Here is a 17,128-nt window from a genome sequence, read left to right on the forward strand (position 1 = left end):
ACCTATAATGGATCGTTTATAGCACTTGCGTTATTTCATCAACTGGGTTTCAGGTAACCTCTTGGCTGCCCCTCATTCTGGCCACTCCACCTATTGGCTCCCTCCCCTTGGCACTCTTTAAGTGAGTTAGTTAAAATACATTACTATTCCCTAAGCAGCTCTATTAGGGTTGGAGGCAATGTGGGGCAAGACTACTCTTTACGCATGGCTCATTCGTACACACCAGGCATCATCCAATGTTGCAACCATCAAGAACATACCTTTGCATGCAGCGTTGAAACCGCAACCAACCTTGCTTTTCTATCAACATAAATATATGAGGAATTGGCGCAATGCAATAAAAATGATTAATGGACATTCAAGCAGGTGAACCACGAAATATAGGTTTCCCCATTTTTATTCTGCTTCTCATGTTTCCAGAAGCCTTACTCTTGCTCCTCTACCAGCAGAATTCCTAGGAACAGCTGATTCTCAGAGGTCTCCAAGTTTTCTCAAGGCATCTATATCTTGGCATCTCAAATTCCTCATATGGTTCATCAATGTGGCAGGCTGGCTGGTGGCCTTCATTTAACCATCTGATCATGATTACTCCAGTGAAGAGCTGGAGTGGAGTACAGGTTAGCCATCTTCCCCACGGACGTCGGTTTGCTGGCCCTGCGATGATAGCAGCCTGCCCGTTTTAAGGTTTACCCAGCTTCCTTCACGCACAGAAACATTGCTAGAAATCCTGAGGGAGGCATAATCCACTTCTGCATATGTTAATGATGACTGTAAGCTTAGCCCGGCACCCTCACTCGTATGAGACATTAGCACTTTCTCTACGTCTTTCTGGGTATCATCAGAGAACTGCCGTTCCCTCCAGGATGGTGCGGTCGAAATACTTGATGTACCATTTTCAGTTGTTTGACTACGAGATTGAGATTCCTGGCCTGATTTCCCTTCAGATTGCTCCAATCTGGATTCAGATGGCTCTGGCCATACTACTGCATCTTTGAGGTCTTCCAGAGCTGGACTAGTCACACAATCAACACAGATGGCACTTGTCTGTTGACTATGGCTTGTCAATAGTTTGCCCGTTTTTCTATTCAGCAAAATTCCATTTTCTAAGGAAAGTATGCTGTAAGTCTGCAGAGCTTGATCTTCCCCCTCAACATATATTGATGATAGGCTGTCAAGTGTATCAAGTGTGCTTTGAGAATTGCCAAGCTCTTGTGTTTGCCCTCCTGACATGTTCCATATGTCACTATATGGAAAATCAAAATTCCCCAACTGCTGGTTTTCTTGCTGGAAGTACTGCTCGGTATCAAAGGGGATGACTTGCTGAGAGTCCAACATCTCAGCTTGTTGGGGACTCGGATAAGAGCATGGTGCTATTTGGAGAAGACTAGTCTGTAGAGAATGGAGCACCTGTTCCCTCTGGAACTCTTTTGTGGACTCCTGAACCTCAGCTGTACGACTACACCTCCGTGATGCTTGCACCTCTGCCTGCTGACTGCCCCTTCGGGATGCTGGGACTTCTGCTTGCTGTGTGCCCCTCCTGGACTCCTGGACCTCCATCTGCTGACTGCCCCTTCGGGAAGCTGGGACTTCTGCTTGCTGAGTGCATCTTCGGGACTCTTGTACTTCCATCTGCACACTGCCCCTCCGGGAAGCTGGGATCTCTGCTTGCTGAGTGTCCCTCCGGGACTCTTGCACCTCCATCTGCTGACTGCCCCTCCGGGAAGCTGGGACCTCTGCTTGCTGTGTGCCCCTCCTGGACTCTTGGACCTCCATCTGCTGACTGCCCCTTCGGGAAGCTGGGACCTCTGCTTGTTGTGTGCCCCTCCTGGACTCTTGGACCTCCATCTGCTGACTGCCCCTTCGGGAAGCTGGGACCTCTGCTTGCTGAGTGCACCTCCTGGACTCTTGGACCTCCATCTGCTGACTGCCCCTTCGGGAAGCTGGGACTTCTGCTTGTTGTGTGCCCCTCCTGGACTCTTGGACCTCCATCTGCTGACTGCCCCTTCGGGAGGCTGGGACTTCTGCTTGCTGTGTGCCCCTCCTGGACTCTTGGACCTCCATCTGCTGACTGCCCCTTCGGGAAGCTGGGACTTCTGCTAGCTGTGTGCCCCTCCTGGACTCTTGGACCTCCATCTGCTGACTGCCCCTTCGGGAAGCTGGGACTTCTGCTTGCTGTGTGCCCCTCCTGGACTCTTGGACCTCCATCTGCTGACTGCCCCTTCGGGAAGCTGGGACTTCTGCTTGCTGTGTGCCCCTCCTGGACTCTTGGACCTCCATCTGCTGACTGCCCCTTCGGGAAGCTGGGACTTCTGCTTGCTGTGTGCCCCTCCTGGACTCTTGGACCTCCATCTGCTGACTGCCCCTTCGGGAAGCTGGGACTTCTGCTTGCTGAGTGCATCTCCGGGACTCTTGTACTTCCATCTGCACACTGCCCCGCCGGGAAGCTGGGACTTCTGCTTGCTGAGTGCATCTCCGGGACTCTTGCACCTCCATCTGCACACTGCCCCTCCGGGAAGCTGGGACCTCTGCTTGCTGAGTGTCCCTCCGGGACTCTTGCACTTCCATCTGCACACTGCCCCTCCGGGAAGCTGGGACTTCTGCTTGCTGAGTGTCCCTCCGGGACTCTTGCACTTCCATCTGCACACTGCCCCTCCGGGAAGCTGGGACTTCTGCTTGCTGAGTGTCCCTCCGGGACTCTTGCACTTCCATCTGCACACTGCCCCTCCGGGAAGCTGGGACATCTGCTTGCTGAATGTTTCTCCGGGACTCTTGGACCTCCATCTGCTCACTGCCCCTTCGGGATGCTAGGACCTCTGCTTGCTGAGTGCCCCTTTGGGAAGGTTGGACCTTTGCTTGCTGTGTGCCCCTCCTGGACTCCTGAACCTCCATCTGCTGACTGCCCCTTTGGGAAGCTTGGACCTCTGCTTGCTGAGGGATTATCCAGGGGGTTTGCACTTCCGCTTGTTGAGCGCTCAACCAAGATGTTTGCACTTCTGCCTGAAGAGTGCTCTCTAAGGACTCTTGCACTTCCACCTGCTTACTGCTCCTCCGGGATGCTTTTACCTCTGTCTGCTGACTACCCTTGCAGGAAGCTGGGACCTCTGCTTGCTGAGTGTCCCTCCGGGACTCTTGCACTTCCATCTGCACACTGCCCCTACGGGAAGCTGGGACCTCTGCTTGCTGAGTGTCCCTCCGGGACTCTTGCACTTCCATCTGCACACTGCCCCTCCGGGAAGGTGGGACTTCTGCTTGCTGAGTGCCCCTCCGGGACTCTTGCACTTCCGGCTGCACACTGCCCATCCGGGAAACTGGGACTTGTGCTTGCTGAGTGTCCCTCCGGGACTCTTCCATCTGCACACTGCCCCTCCGAGAAGCTGGGACTTCTGCTTGCTGAGTGCACCTCCGGGATTCTTGCACTTCCATCTGCACACTGCCCCTCCGGGAAGGTGGGACTTCTGCTTGCTGAGTGCCCCTCCGGGACTCTTGCACTTCCATCTGCACACTGCCCCTCCGGGAAGCTGGGACCTCTGCTTGCTGAGTGTCCCTCCGGGACTCTTGCACTTCCATCTGCACACTGCCCCTCCGGGAAGCTGGCACTTCTGCTTTCTGAGTGTCCCTCCGGGACTCTTCCAACTGCACACTGCCCCTCCGGGAAGGTGGGACTTCTGCTTGCTGAGTGCCCCTCCGGGACTCTTGCACTTCCGGCTGCACACTGCCCATCCGGGAAACTGGGACTTCTGCTTGCTGAGTGCCCCTCCGGGATTCTTGCACTTCCATCTGCACACTGCCCCTCCGGGAAGCTGGGACCTCTGCTTGCTGAGTGTCCCTCCGGGACTCTTGCACCTCCATCTGCATACTGCCCCTCCGGGAAGCTGGGACCTCTGCTTGCTGTGTGCCCCTCCTGGACTCTTGGACCTCCATCTGCTGACTGCCCCTTCGGGAAGCTGGGACTTCTGCTTGCTGTGTGCCCCTCCTGGACTCTTGGACCTCCATCTGCTGACTGCCCCTTCGGGAAGCTGGGACTTCTGCTTGCTGTGTGCCCCTCCTGGACTCTTGGACCTCCATCTGCTGACTGCCCATTCGGGAAGCTGGGACTTCTGCTTGCTGTGTGCCCCTCCTGGACTCTTGGACCTCCATCTGCTGACTGCCCCTTCGGGAAGCTGGGACTTCTGCTTGCTGAGTGCATCTCCGGGACTCTTGTACTTCCATCTGCACACTGCCCCGCCGGGAAGCTGGGACTTCTGCTTGCTGAGTGCCCCTCCGGGACTCTTGGGCCTCCAACTGCTCACTACCCCTCCGAGAAGCTGGGACTTCTGCTTGCTGAGTGTCCCTCCGGGACTCTTCCATCTGCACACTGCCCCTCCGGGAAGCTGGGACTTCTGCTTGCTGAGTGCCCCTCCGGGACTCTTGTGCTTCCAGCTGCACACTGCCCCTCCGGGAAGCTGGGACTTCTGTTTGCTGAGTGCCCCTCCGGGACTCTTGGGCCTCCAACTGCTCACTACCCCTCCGAGAAGCTGGGACTTCTGTTTGCTGAGTGTCCCTCCGGGACTCTTCCATCTGCACACTGCCCCTCCGGGAAGCTGGGACTTCTGCTTGCTGAGTGCCCCTCCGGGACTCTTGTGCTTCCATCTGCACACTGCCCCTCCGGGAAGCTGGGACTTCTGTTTGCTGAGTGCCCCTCCGGGACTCTTGGGCCTCCAACTGCTCACTACCCCTCCGAGAAGCTGGGACTTCTGCTTGCTGAGTGTCCCTCCGGGACTCTTCCATCTGCACACTGCCCCTCCGGGAAGCTGGGACTTCTGCTTGTTGAGTGCCCCTCCGGGACTCTTGCGCTTCCATCTGCACACTGCCCCTCCGGGAAGCTGGGACTTCTGTTTGCTGAGTGCCCCTCCGGGACTCTTGCACTTCCATCTGCACACTGCCCCTCCGGGAAGCTGGGACTTCTGTTTGCTGAGTGCCCCTCCGGGACTCTTGGACTTCCATCTGCATACTGCCCCTCCGGGAAGCTGGGACTTCTGCTTGCTGAGTGCCCTTCCGGGACTCCTGGACCTCCATCTGCTGACTGCCCCTTCGGGAAGCTGGGACCTGTGCTTGCTGTGTGCCCCTCTGGGACTCCTGCACTTCCATCCGCTGAGTATCTCTTTCTGTTTCATCCTTTTCAAAAGAAGTTAGCCCTTGCTTCTCAGTCGCCATATCCCTTTCCACTTGTGGCTCATGCTTGCTAACTTGCTGGTGTTCTACAGCATCTTTTCCACCACTCTCAGGGCTGGCTGGTTTCTCTAATTTCATATTTTCTGGTTCAGCTGCAGTAGAACTAGTCACGCTTCCTTTCGATGCACGTTTTATTTTCCTTGAAAGATAATCCTGAAGCCAACTCTTCTCAGTTTGTTGACTATTACATGTCATTAGTTTCCCAGTCCTTCTGTTTATCCAAGTATTTATCTCCACAGAAATAATGCTATATGTTTGCTGGGCCTTCTCAGAAAATGAAATTTTTTGCTTTGGGGGCTGCTGGCTACTCTTCTGAAATTCCTGATCTAACATTTGCTTGCTTCCATGCTCTTCAACAATTTGCTCCTGATTGTCCTTTGGGGATTCTAAAACTGGAGGCTGCTCCTTCGCCTTCAGGGTCTGTGTTGCAAGAGATTGTTGACTACCCTTCCGGGACTGTGGTACAGTGGATGGCTCACTGCCCTTCAGGGGCCTCGACATTGTAACTTCTTCACTGCCTTTCCGGGACTCAAGCATTGTAGACATTTTGCTAGTTTGTCGGGAGTCCTGCACAACAGGTGATTCACTGGCTCTCTGAGGCGCAGGCTTAGCGGGTGGTTCACTCATCCTCTGATGTTCAGACACAGCAGATAATTCACTAACCTTCCTGGATTGAGGCAGGCCAGATGGTTCACTAGCTCTCCGGGATTCTGGTAAAACATGTGCTTCACTGGCCCTTTGGGAGTCATGTATACTAGATGGTTCACTAGCCCTCCGGGACTCTAATAAAGTTGATGTTACACTGCCTCGGTGAGATGCAAAGAGTTGTTCACCAATCCCCTGAAACTCAGATACAACAGGTACTTCACTGACCCTTCGAGACGCAAGTAAATCAGATGGTTCGCTAGCCCTTCGAGACTCTAATAAATCAGCTACTATACTGGCCCTTTGGGACTCAAATACAGCAGGTGGTTCACTAGCTCTCCGGGACTCAGGAGGTGCTGCACTAGCTCTCCGAGACTCAGCAAATGCTTGACTGTCCCTTTGAGGCCCAGGCACAGCAAGTTGTTCGCTAGCCCTCCAGGTCTCAGATAAGAAAGGTATTTCACTGAATCTTTGGGATTCAAGCATGACGGGTGCTTCACTTGTCCTTGGAAACTCAAGTATAGTAGGTTCTACACTAACTGGACAAGACTGAGGCACAAAAGTTTGTTCACTAGGCTTGCGGGACTCAGGTAAGTCAGGTGCTTTGCTGATCCTTTGGGATGGAGATACAACGTATGTTTTACTAGACCTCTGGGACTCTGGTGCAGCAGGTAATTCACTGACCTTCCGAGACTCAGTTATGGTATATACTTTGCTGCCCTTTCGGGACTCAGGCACAGCTGACATTTCACTGGCCTTCTGGGATGCAGGAATACCAGGGGGTTCACTAGACCTCCAGGACTCAGACACACGAGGCGGTTCATGGCTCCTCTGGAAGTCTGAGACAACATATTGTTGACTGACTCTTTGAGATTCATACTCAGCAGGTTGTTGATCCCTTACTTCTGGTGGTTTTTGAACCTCAATCACATCACTCCTTGACATTGTTTCTTTACTTATAGACATCTGTTTTTTCTCCTTATTTTTCTGCAGCCAACTATCACTAGTCTGTTGGCTTTGGTTTGTCATTAGTTTGCCAGTGTCTTTATGTGGCCAAGAAGGTTCCTTTAATGTAATGGTGCTATATGCCTGCTGAGCGAATGAAGACTTTTCTTTTGGCAACATCGTCTGACTAGGAAACGCAGAGGGGGGGTTAGGCTGACAAGCAAAATCCATCTTGTATACCATCTCGAGAGATTTCTGAGTGTCATACTGGTAGCCCTGCCTCATTCTTTCTTCATATAGACGATAACATTCTTCCAGTGCAGAAGAGAGGCTGCTCTGACCATATTCTAGCACAAGTTCCTCACCACCATGTTCAGATTCTTCTATCTTATCTGGAAGCCTGCCATAGTGAAGTTCTTGCAAGGCAACTGGCTTGCTGCCATGCCGAGAATCTTGCAGTTCAATAGGGAGGCTACTCTGGCGGAAATCTTGGGGTTCGTATTCTTGCCTAGTTTCACGGCGAGAACCCTCTAATTGTGCTGGAAGACTGCGAGAGTGAAGTTCTTGAATGTCAGCCTGCTTGCTTTCACAACTGAAATCCGGCAATTCTTGTGGTAGGATATTGCTACAGATTGCACGTTCTACAAGTGGATGGCTGTCAAAACAGGTATCTTTCAACTGAGCTGGAAGAACGTCCATATCAATTTTTTGTTGAGGTTGATGTGTTACACAGACAGAATCAGACAATTCAACTGCGGTGTTAAGTTTTTCACTTTTAGAGCTATCTGTCTGTAGACACTTTTCAGATAGTATTTTTTTGATACTCTCTGCACTATCAGTCTGTTGACATTGGTCAACTTTATTTTTGCATACTTTTCTACGTCGCCTTATCTTTTGGTCCTCTGGTTTAGACTGATCAGTCTTGCTTTGTTGCCCTGCTGTCCTTTGAATACTTTGAACAGATCCCTGTACAGTAGATATTTGACTAGGTATCTTTGATTCTAGCCCCTTTGTCTGCTGAATACTATAAGTAGATCCTGATACAGTAGACAACTGACTAGGTCTCTTTGATTCTTGTCCCTCTATTTGTTGGATACTGTAAAGAGATCCTTGTACATTAAGCACTTGACTTATAATAGAAAACTGACTAGGCCTCTTTGATTCTAGCCCCTCTATTTGTTGAATACCGTGAAGGGATCCCTGTACAGTAGGTGCTTGGCTAGGTTTCTTTGATTCTTGCCCCTGTATTTGTTGAATACTGTGAAGAGATGCCGGTACAGTAGGCGCTTGACTAGGTATCATTGATTCCTGGCCCGCTATTTGTTGGATACTGTAAAGTGATGCCGGTACAGTAGGTGCTTGACTGGGTCTCTTTGATTCTTGCCCCTCTATTTGTTGGATACTGTAAAGCGATGCCGGTACAGTAGGTGCTTGGCTAGGTATCTTTGATTCTTGCCCCTCTATTTGCTGTATACTGTAAAGAGATGCTGGTACAGTAGGTACTTGACTAGGTATTTTTGATTCTTGCCCCTCTATTTGTTGGATACTGTAAAGCGAACCCTTTACAGTAGGCGCTTGACTGGGTCTCTTTGATTCTTGCCCTTGTATTTGTTGGACACTTTGAAGAGATCCCGTTACAGTAGGTGCTTGACTTGGTCTCTTTGATTCTTGCCCCTCTATTTGTTGTATACTGTAAAGAGATGCTGGTACAGTTGGTGCTTGCCTAGGTATTTTTGATTCTTGCTCCTGTATCTGTTGGATACTTTGAAGAGATCCTTGTATAGTAGGTGCTTGACTTGGTCTCTTTGATTCTTGCCCCTGTATTTGTTGGATACTGTAAAGAGATGCCGGTACAGTAGGCGCTTGACTAGGTATCTTTGATTCTTGCCCCTGTATTTGTTGGATACTGTAAAGAGATGCCGGCACAGTAGGTGCTTGACTAGGTATCTTTGATTCTTGCCCGTCTGTTTGTTGGATACTGTAAAGTGATCCCTTTACAGTAGGAGCTTGACTAGGTCTCTTTGATTCTTTCCCCTCCATTTGTTGGATACTGTAAAGAGATCCCGATATGGTAGGTGCTTGACTGGGTCTCTTTGATTCTTGCCCCTGTATCTGTTGAATACTGTGAAGAGATCCTTGTACAGTAGGCACATGGCTTGGTCTCTTTGATTCTTGCCCCTCTGTTTGCTGGATACTGTAAAGAGATCCTGGTACAGTAGGTGCTTGACTAGGTCTCTTTGATTCTTGCCCCTCTATTTGTTGGATACTGTAAAGTGATGCCGGTACAGTAGGTGCTTGACTAGGTATCCTTGATTCCTGTCCTTCTATTTGTTGTATACTGTAAAGTGATGCCGGTACAGTAGGCACTTGACTAGGTATCTTTGATTCTTGACCCTCTATTTGTTGGATACTGTAAAGAGATCCCTGTACAGTAGGCACCTGACTGGGTCTCTTTGATTCTTGCCCCTGTATTTGTTGGACACTTTGAAGAGATCCCTTTACAGTAGGTGCTTGACTAGGTATCTTTGATTCTTGCCCCTGTATTTGTTGGATACTGTAAAGCGATGCCGGTACAGTAGGTGCTTGACTAGGTATCTTTGATTCCTGTCCTTCTATTTGTTGGATACTGTAAAGTGATGCCGGCACAGTAGGTGCTTGACTCGGTATCTTTGATTCTTGCCCCTTTATTTGTTGGATACTGTAAAGTGATGCCGGTACAGTAGGTGCTTGACTAGGTATCCTTGATTCCTGTCCTTCTATTTGTTGGATACTGTAAAGTGATGCCGGTACAGTAGGTGCTTGACTCGGTATCTTTGATTCTTGCCCCTCTGTTTGTTGTATACTGTAAAGAGATGGCGGTACAGTAGGTGCTTGACTCGGTATCTTTGATTCTTGCCCCTCTATTTGTTGGATACTGTAAAGAGAACCCTGTACAGTAGGCGCTTGACTGGGTCTCTTTGATTCTTGTCCCTGTATTTGTTGGATACTGTGAAGAGATCCTTGTATAGTAGGCGCTTGACTGGGTCTCTTTGATTCTAGCCCCTCTATTAGTTGGATAGTGTGAATAGATCCTTCTACATTAAGCACTTGACTAGGTCTCTTTGATTCTTGCCCCTCTATTTGTTGCATACTGTAAAGAGATGGCGGTACAGTAGGTGTTTGACTAGCTATCTTTGTTTCTTGCCCCTCTATTTGTTGTATACTGTAAAGAGATGGTGGTACAGTAGGTGCTTGACTCGGTATCTTTGATTCTTGCCCCTCTGTTTGTTGTATACTGTAAAGAGATGGCGGTACAGTAGGCGCTTGTCTCGGTATCTTTGTTTCTTGCCCCTCTATTTGTTGTATACTGTAAAGAGATGGCGGTACAGTAGGCGCTTGTCTTGGTATCTTTGTTTCTTGCCCATCTATTTGTTGCATACTGTAAAGAGATGGCGGTACAGTAGGTGCTTGACTAGGTATCTTTGATTCTTGCCCCTCTATCTGTTGTATACTGTAAAGAGATGGCGGTACAGTAGGTGCTTGACTAGGTATCTTTGTTTCTTGCCCCTCTATTTGTTGTATACTGTAAAGAGATGGCGGTACAGTAGGTGCTTGACTCGGTATCTTTGATTCTTGCCCCTCTGTTTGTTGTATACTGTAAAGAGATGGCGGTACAGTAGGCGCTTGTCTCGGTATCTTTGTTTCTTGCCCCTCTTTTTGTTGTATACTGTAAAGAGATGGCGGTACAGTAGGCACTTGACTAGGTATCTTTGATTCTTGCCCCTCTATTTGTTGGATACTGTAAAGAGATCCCTGTACAGTAGGCACTTGACTGGGTCTCTTTGATTCTAGCCCCTCTATTAGTTGGATACTGTGAATAGATCCTTCTACATTAAGCACTTGACTAGGTCTCTTTGATTCTTGCCCCTCTATTTGTTGTATACTGTAAAGAGATGGCGGTACAGTAGGTGCTTGACTCTGTATCTTTGTTTCTTGCCCCTCTTTTTGTTGTATACTGTAAAGAGATGGCGGTACAGTAGGCGCTTGACTAGGTATCTTTGATTCTTGCCCCTCTTTTTGTTGTATACTGTAAAGAGATGGCGGTACAGTAGGCGCTTGACTAGGTATCTTTGATTCTTGCCCCTCTTTTTGTTGTATACTGTAAAGAGATGGCGGTACAGTAGGTGCTTGACTAGGTATCCTTGATTCTTGCCCCTCTATTTGTTGTATACTGTAAAGTGATGGCGGTACAGTAGGCGCTTGACTCGGTATCTTTGATTCTTGCCCCTCTATTTGTTGAATACTGTAAAGAGATGCCGGTACAGTAGGCGCTTGACTCGGTATCCTTGATTCTTGCCCCTCTATTTGTTGTATACTGTAAAGTGATGCCGGTACAGTAGGCGCTTGTCTAGGTATCTTTGATTCTTGCCCCTCTATTTGTTGAATACTGTAAAGAGATGCCGGTACAGTAGGCGCTTGACTCGGTATCTTTGATTCTTGCCCCTCTGTTTGTTGTATACTGTAAAGTGATGGCGGTACAGTAGGCGCTTGTCTCGGTATCTTTGATTCTTGCCCCTCTATTTGTTGTATACTGTAAAGAGATGGTGGTACAGTAGGTGCTTGACTAGGTATCTTTGTTTCCTGCCCCTCTAATTGTTTGATGCTGTAAAGAGATGCCGGTACAGTAGGTGCTTGGCTCGGTATCTTTGATTCTTGCCCCTCTATTTGTTGTATACTGTAAAGAGATGGCGGTACAGTAGGTGCTTGACTCGGTATCTTTGATTCCTGCCCATCTATCTGTTGGATACTGTAAAGAGATGCTGGTACAGTAGGCGCTTGGCTCGGTATCTTTGATTCTTGCCCCTCTATTTGTTGGATGCTGTAAAGAGATGCCGGTACAGTAGGCGCTTGGCTCGGTATCTTTGATTCTTGCCCCTCTATTTGTTGTATACTGTAAAGAGATGGCGGTACAGTAGGTGCTTGACTCGGTATCTTTGATTCCTGCCCATCTATCTGTTGGATACTGTAAAGAGATGCTGGTACAGTAGGCGCTTGGCTCGGTATCTTTGATTCTTGCCCCTCTATTTGTTGGATGCTATAAAGAGATGCCGGTACAGTAGGCGCTTGGCTCGGTATCTTTGATTCTTGCCCCTCTATTTGTTGTAAACTGTAAAGAGATGGTGGTACAGTAGGTGCTTGAGTAGGTCTCTTTGATTCCTGACCCTCTATTTGTTGGATGCTGTAAAGAGATGCCGGTACAGTAGGCGCTTGACTCGGTATCTTTAATTCTTGCCCCTCTATTTGTTGGATGCTGTAAAGAGATGCCGGTACAGTAGGCGCTTGACTCGGTATCTTTGATTCTTGCCCCTCTATTTGTTGTAAGCTGTAAAGAGATGGCGGTACAGTAGGTGCTTGACTCGGTATCTTTGATTCTTGCCCCTCTATTTGTTGTAAACTGTAAAGAGATGGTGGTACAGTAGGTGCTTGAGTAGGTCTCTTTGAGTCCTGACCCTCTATTTGTTGGATGCTGTAAAGAGATGCCGGTACAGTAGGCGCTTGACTCGGTATCTTTGATTCTTGCCCCTCTATTTGTTGGATGCTGTAAAGAGATGCCGGTACAGTAGGCGCTTGACTCGGTATCTTTGATTCTTGCCCCTCTATTTGTTGTAAACTGTAAAGAGATGGCGGTACAGTAGGTGCTTGAGTAGGTCTCTTTGATTCCTGACCCTCTATTTGTTGGATGCTGTAAAGAGATGCCGGTACAGTAGGCACTTGACTAGGTCTCTTTGATTCTTGCCCCTCTAGTAGTTGAATACTGTGAATAGAACCTTCCACATTAAGAACTTGACTAGGTCTCTTTGACTCTTGCCCCTCTATTTGTAGAATAGTGTGAATTGATCCTTGTACTGTGGGCACTTGACTGGGTCTCTTTGATTCTTGCCCCTCTCTCTGTTGGATACTGTGAAGAGATCCTTGTACAGTAGGCGCTTGACTAGGTCTCTTTGACTCTTGCCCCTCTATTTGTTGAATACTGCGAAGAGATGCCGTTACAGTAGGTGCTTGACTGGGTCTCTTTGATTCTTGTCCCTCTATTTGTTGGATACTGTGAAGAGATCCCTGTACAGTAGGTGCTTGACTGGGTCTCTTTGACTCTTGCCCCTCTATTTGTTGAATACTGCGAAGAGATGCCGTTACAGTAGGCGCTTGACTGGGTCTCTTTGACTCTTGCCCCTCTATTTGTTGGATACTGAGAAGAGATCCCTGTACAGTAGGCGCTTGACTGGGTCTCTTTGATTCTTGCCCCTCTATTTGTTGGATACTGAGAAGAGATCCCTGTACAGTAGGCGCTTGACTGGGTCTCTTTGATTCTTGCCCCTCTATTTGTTGGATACTGAGAAGAGATCCCTGTACAGTAGGTGCTTGACTGGGTCTCTTTGACTCTTGCCCCTCTATTTGTTGAATACTGCGAAGAGATGCCGTTACAGTAGGCGCTTGACTGGGTCTCTTTGACTCTTGCCCCTCTATTTGTTGAATACTGCGAAGAGATGCCGTTACAGTAGGTACTTGACTGGGTCTCTTTGACTCTTGCCCCTCTATTTGTTGAATACTGCGAAGAGATGCCGTTACAGTAGGCGCTTGACTGGGTCTCTTTGATTCTTGCCCCTCTATTTGTTGGATACTGAGAAGAGATCCCTGTACAGTAGGCGCTTGACTGGGTCTCTTTGACTCTTGCCCCTCTATTTGTTGAATACTGCGAAGAGATGCCGTTACAGTAGGCGCTTGACTGGGTCTCTTTGACTCTTGCCCCTCTATTTGTTGAATACTGCGAAGAGATGCCGTTACAGTAGGTACTTGACTGGGTCTCTTTGACTCTTGCCCCTCTATTTGTTGAATACTGCGAAGAGATGCCGTTACAGTAGGTACTTGACTGGGTCTCTTTGACTCTTGCCCCTCTATTTGTTGAATACTGCGAAGAGATGCCGTTACAGTAGGCGCTTGACTGGGTCTCTTTGATTCTTGCCCCTCTATTTGTTGGATACTGAGAAGAGATCCCTGTACAGTAGGCGCTTGACTGGGTCTCTTTGACTCTTGTCCCTCTATTTGTTGAATACTGCGAAGAGATGCCGTTACAGTAGGTGCTTGACTGGGTCTCTTTGACTCTTGCCCCTCTATTTGTTGAATACTGCGAAGAGATGCCGTTACAGTAGGCGCTTGACTGGGTCTCTTTGACTCTTGCCCCTCTATTTGTTGAATACTGCGAAGAGATGCCGTTACAGTAGGTGCTTGACTGGGTCTCTTTGACTCTTGCCCCTCTGTCTTTTGACATTCTTCAACTTTCGGCTGAGCCCTTTCTGTATCCAGAGAAGAAACTATTGTTGCTTCCTCTTTATCTTTTTCTAAGTTTTTGCTTTTTACTGATTCTTTAAAAGGGAGTAAAATTTCTGCAAGTGTTTCTGGGCCCCAAATTATACTTGTTTGTTGGTGTCTAGATATTACATATACGCCTGTTCTTTTATTGAACCAAGTTGTTTCCTCACTTATATCAGCATTCTCTACTGCTTTTCCTTGGGGCATCTTTTGATCTTGCAAAATGGGGATACCAGTGGACTGCTGGCTGCTCTTTCGAGACTGTACCTTTTCGTGTTCTAGCTCAAAAAGGGGGACGCCATACCTTTGTGACAGTAGACTGCCACGTCGGGATACCTCCACTTGTTCACTTTCATAGCCAGAATCTGGCACTCTTGTTGACTCTGTGTCACCAGGAAAACTAATCTCAGACTGCACCGGAGAAGATGCTTGGCTATGACCATCCTGACGACTGACAGATTGTTGACTGCTATGTTGGGATCTTTGGCCTTGGAGCTGAGAACTGCTAAAGTCGGATTCCTTCCTTAGAGATGCTATACTGTCTTTTGAACCACTAATATCTGTCTGCTGACTCCGGTCCATTAGTGTTTTTCGCCTGAAAATGCTCACTTTGCTGTCTGTCTGGAGAGATTGGTTGATCTTATCTTTTTCCGAAACTGATCTGCTTATGGCTCTTTGCTCCATGACTGGTGCAGTATCCCCGCTCTCCTGAAATTGATTTGTCCCACTGTGATCTGCCTCACTAATGCCATCATTACATTTCTGCTCCTCGTCTAGCATTTCATCATTCCCAGGGATCTCCCGGTCAAGTGGTAGTTCAGAGTCATCCATTCTTTTGCTTAACACTTACTAATTTGGTAGCTGGGGCCTGGAGACAGCAGCCCTTGCTGTATGGGCAAGACAGATCTCCCACCTGCGTCTTGCAACTTTCTTTTAAAAGCCTACAAATAATGGAAACATGAGAGCTATCTTCTTGGATCCCAAGTTGCGGAAGTTGTTTTATTCCTTGCATTAGGGCTGTGGCTTGTTATGTTGGTTGCATCATTGTCTAGATGGATAGTAGACTTATCCGGTGCTGCTTCCTTCTATTTACAGCCAGTTGGAACCATGGCCCTGATGCTGAAGCAAATAGCTCCAGAAAACCGATCACCAGCTCTCAGCTGCTGGTGGTTTTCCTGTTCTCACTCCAGTTCTTCTTTGTTCTAGAAGTTTCAAGTAGGCGGTCTATGACATCATTGTCTGTTCTGCTCCAGCCATTTATAGGATTATAGCAGAGGAAGCTCTACGTTCAGGAGTCCAGAACTGCACACAGTGTTTCTCCTTTCTGACATTCATATGCTGAAAACACTGGACATTCCAACTTCTGAAAGGCTGGACTACACTCTCTCTTCTCAGAAACTGACTTTAAGAGAAGGTAACTAGGAACCATTCCTATTCAAAGCAACCTGATATTAAGATTGCTCAGTTTAAGATCGCCCTGAGTCCCCCCTCAGGGGTTGAGAAGGACAGGGTAGAAGTGCAAGAAATAAATAATATTTTTTTGTTGTTAATTGCTGTCAAATTGGCTTTGACTTATGGTGATCCTATGGATGAGAGACCTCTACATCACCCATTATCAATAGCACCGTGCCAGGCTCTGATTTCTGTGACTGAATCTGTCTACCTGTAATGTGGTCTTCCTGTTTATCTACTGCCTTCTACCTCACCAAATGTTATTGTCTTATCTAGAGATTCATGATGTATCCAAAGTATGATTATCTATTTAGTCATCTTCGGTTCAAGGGACAATTCAAGATTAATTTGTTTTTTACTCATTTATCTGTAATTGTAGCAGTCCACGGTATATGGAGAATACCATATTTACTCAAATCGAATGCTCACCTTTTTTGGCTAAATTGCATAGCCAAAAGTGAGGTGCGCATGTTTGAATCCTGCACATAAACCCACCAGCACTCACCCTGGCAACCTCGCCAGTCTCATTCTGATAGAGGGCATGGCTTTCTAACTAGCCTCATTCATGAGGCCTTCAAGATCTTCCCTTCGGTTTTGAAGCCCTCATGAATGAGGACTTGCTTTGGAAGACGCCGCTTCCAGTCTGCCCTGAGTTTGCCAGCCTGATGGAGAGGTACAGCTTCCTTTACCTGTTCTTGAAAACTCAGAACAGTGATGACCTCCTTAATTGGATAAGTAACTTTTTCTCTCTTTTCCTACTGACTTTACCAAGTGCATCTCATGTCCAATGAGTCACATCATCTCTTGATATGTCCAAAGTACGACAGCTTCAGTTTAAAAGACGTCTTTGACTTGGTAGCTATAAAGAACCTAGACAAAATCCTCACGTGAACAATATTGATGTTGTACTTCACCAGCACCACACCAGAGGCCAGCAATTCAATATAAGAATGTTTATTAAAGAAAGTTGATAGAAAAGGAAAAAGGGGGTAAATCCAAAAATATCAATAGAATAGAAAATAGCAGTAATCCAAAAATGTCAAGGAACATAAAGCCGAGGAATTCAAAACCCGCAGTAATCCAAAAATATGTCCATGAACACAAAAAACAGGAACTTTTCCAAGGAAAACACTCCAAGGAAACACAGACATAAACAAGAATAGAAAACTTGACAATACTTGAACCAGGAACTTGAGAGCAGAAACCTTTAGCAACATCTACTCTGAAATGCCTGAAAACAACCCACTAATTTAAGCCCTCCAAGCTACCCATGACATCATACCCCATGCACCTGGACCTCTTAGCCCTATCTCTGAGCCTCTGAGAAAATCTCATTTGCCGACTTTTAACACACTGCATTCTTAGGTCTAATCTAAGTTCCCTGGAAACCTCCCCATCGGCCTCCCCGTTTCTCCAGGGAACTGGTACTTTCATTTTTTCCTGTTGCCTGGGAACGAGATGAAGAATCCAAAACACCAGCCTCATCTGCCTGCAATTCCCTCCAATCACTAACAGACACTTCATCTTG

At 47.8% G+C, this 17,128-nt stretch overlaps 1 protein-coding gene across 1 annotated transcript; it reads right to left on the minus strand.

Annotated features, from left to right (window-relative positions):
- Positions 1-618: 618 nt before the first annotated feature.
- LOC132762168 (platelet binding protein GspB-like) lies at positions 619-16,543 on the minus strand. Its single transcript, XM_067468666.1, has 2 exons — positions 11,176-16,543; positions 619-7,479 (listed from the first exon to the last, which is right to left on the minus strand). Exons 1-2 carry the CDS (start codon positions 14,977-14,979, stop codon positions 619-621), a joined length of 10,665 nt encoding a protein of 3,554 aa, XP_067324767.1. The 5' UTR covers positions 14,980-16,543.
- Positions 16,544-17,128: the final 585 nt, after the last annotated feature.

Source organism: Anolis sagrei, chromosome 1 (genome assembly GCF_037176765.1).
Source record: "Anolis sagrei isolate rAnoSag1 chromosome 1, rAnoSag1.mat, whole genome shotgun sequence".
NCBI lineage: Eukaryota > Metazoa > Chordata > Lepidosauria > Squamata > Dactyloidae > Anolis > Anolis sagrei.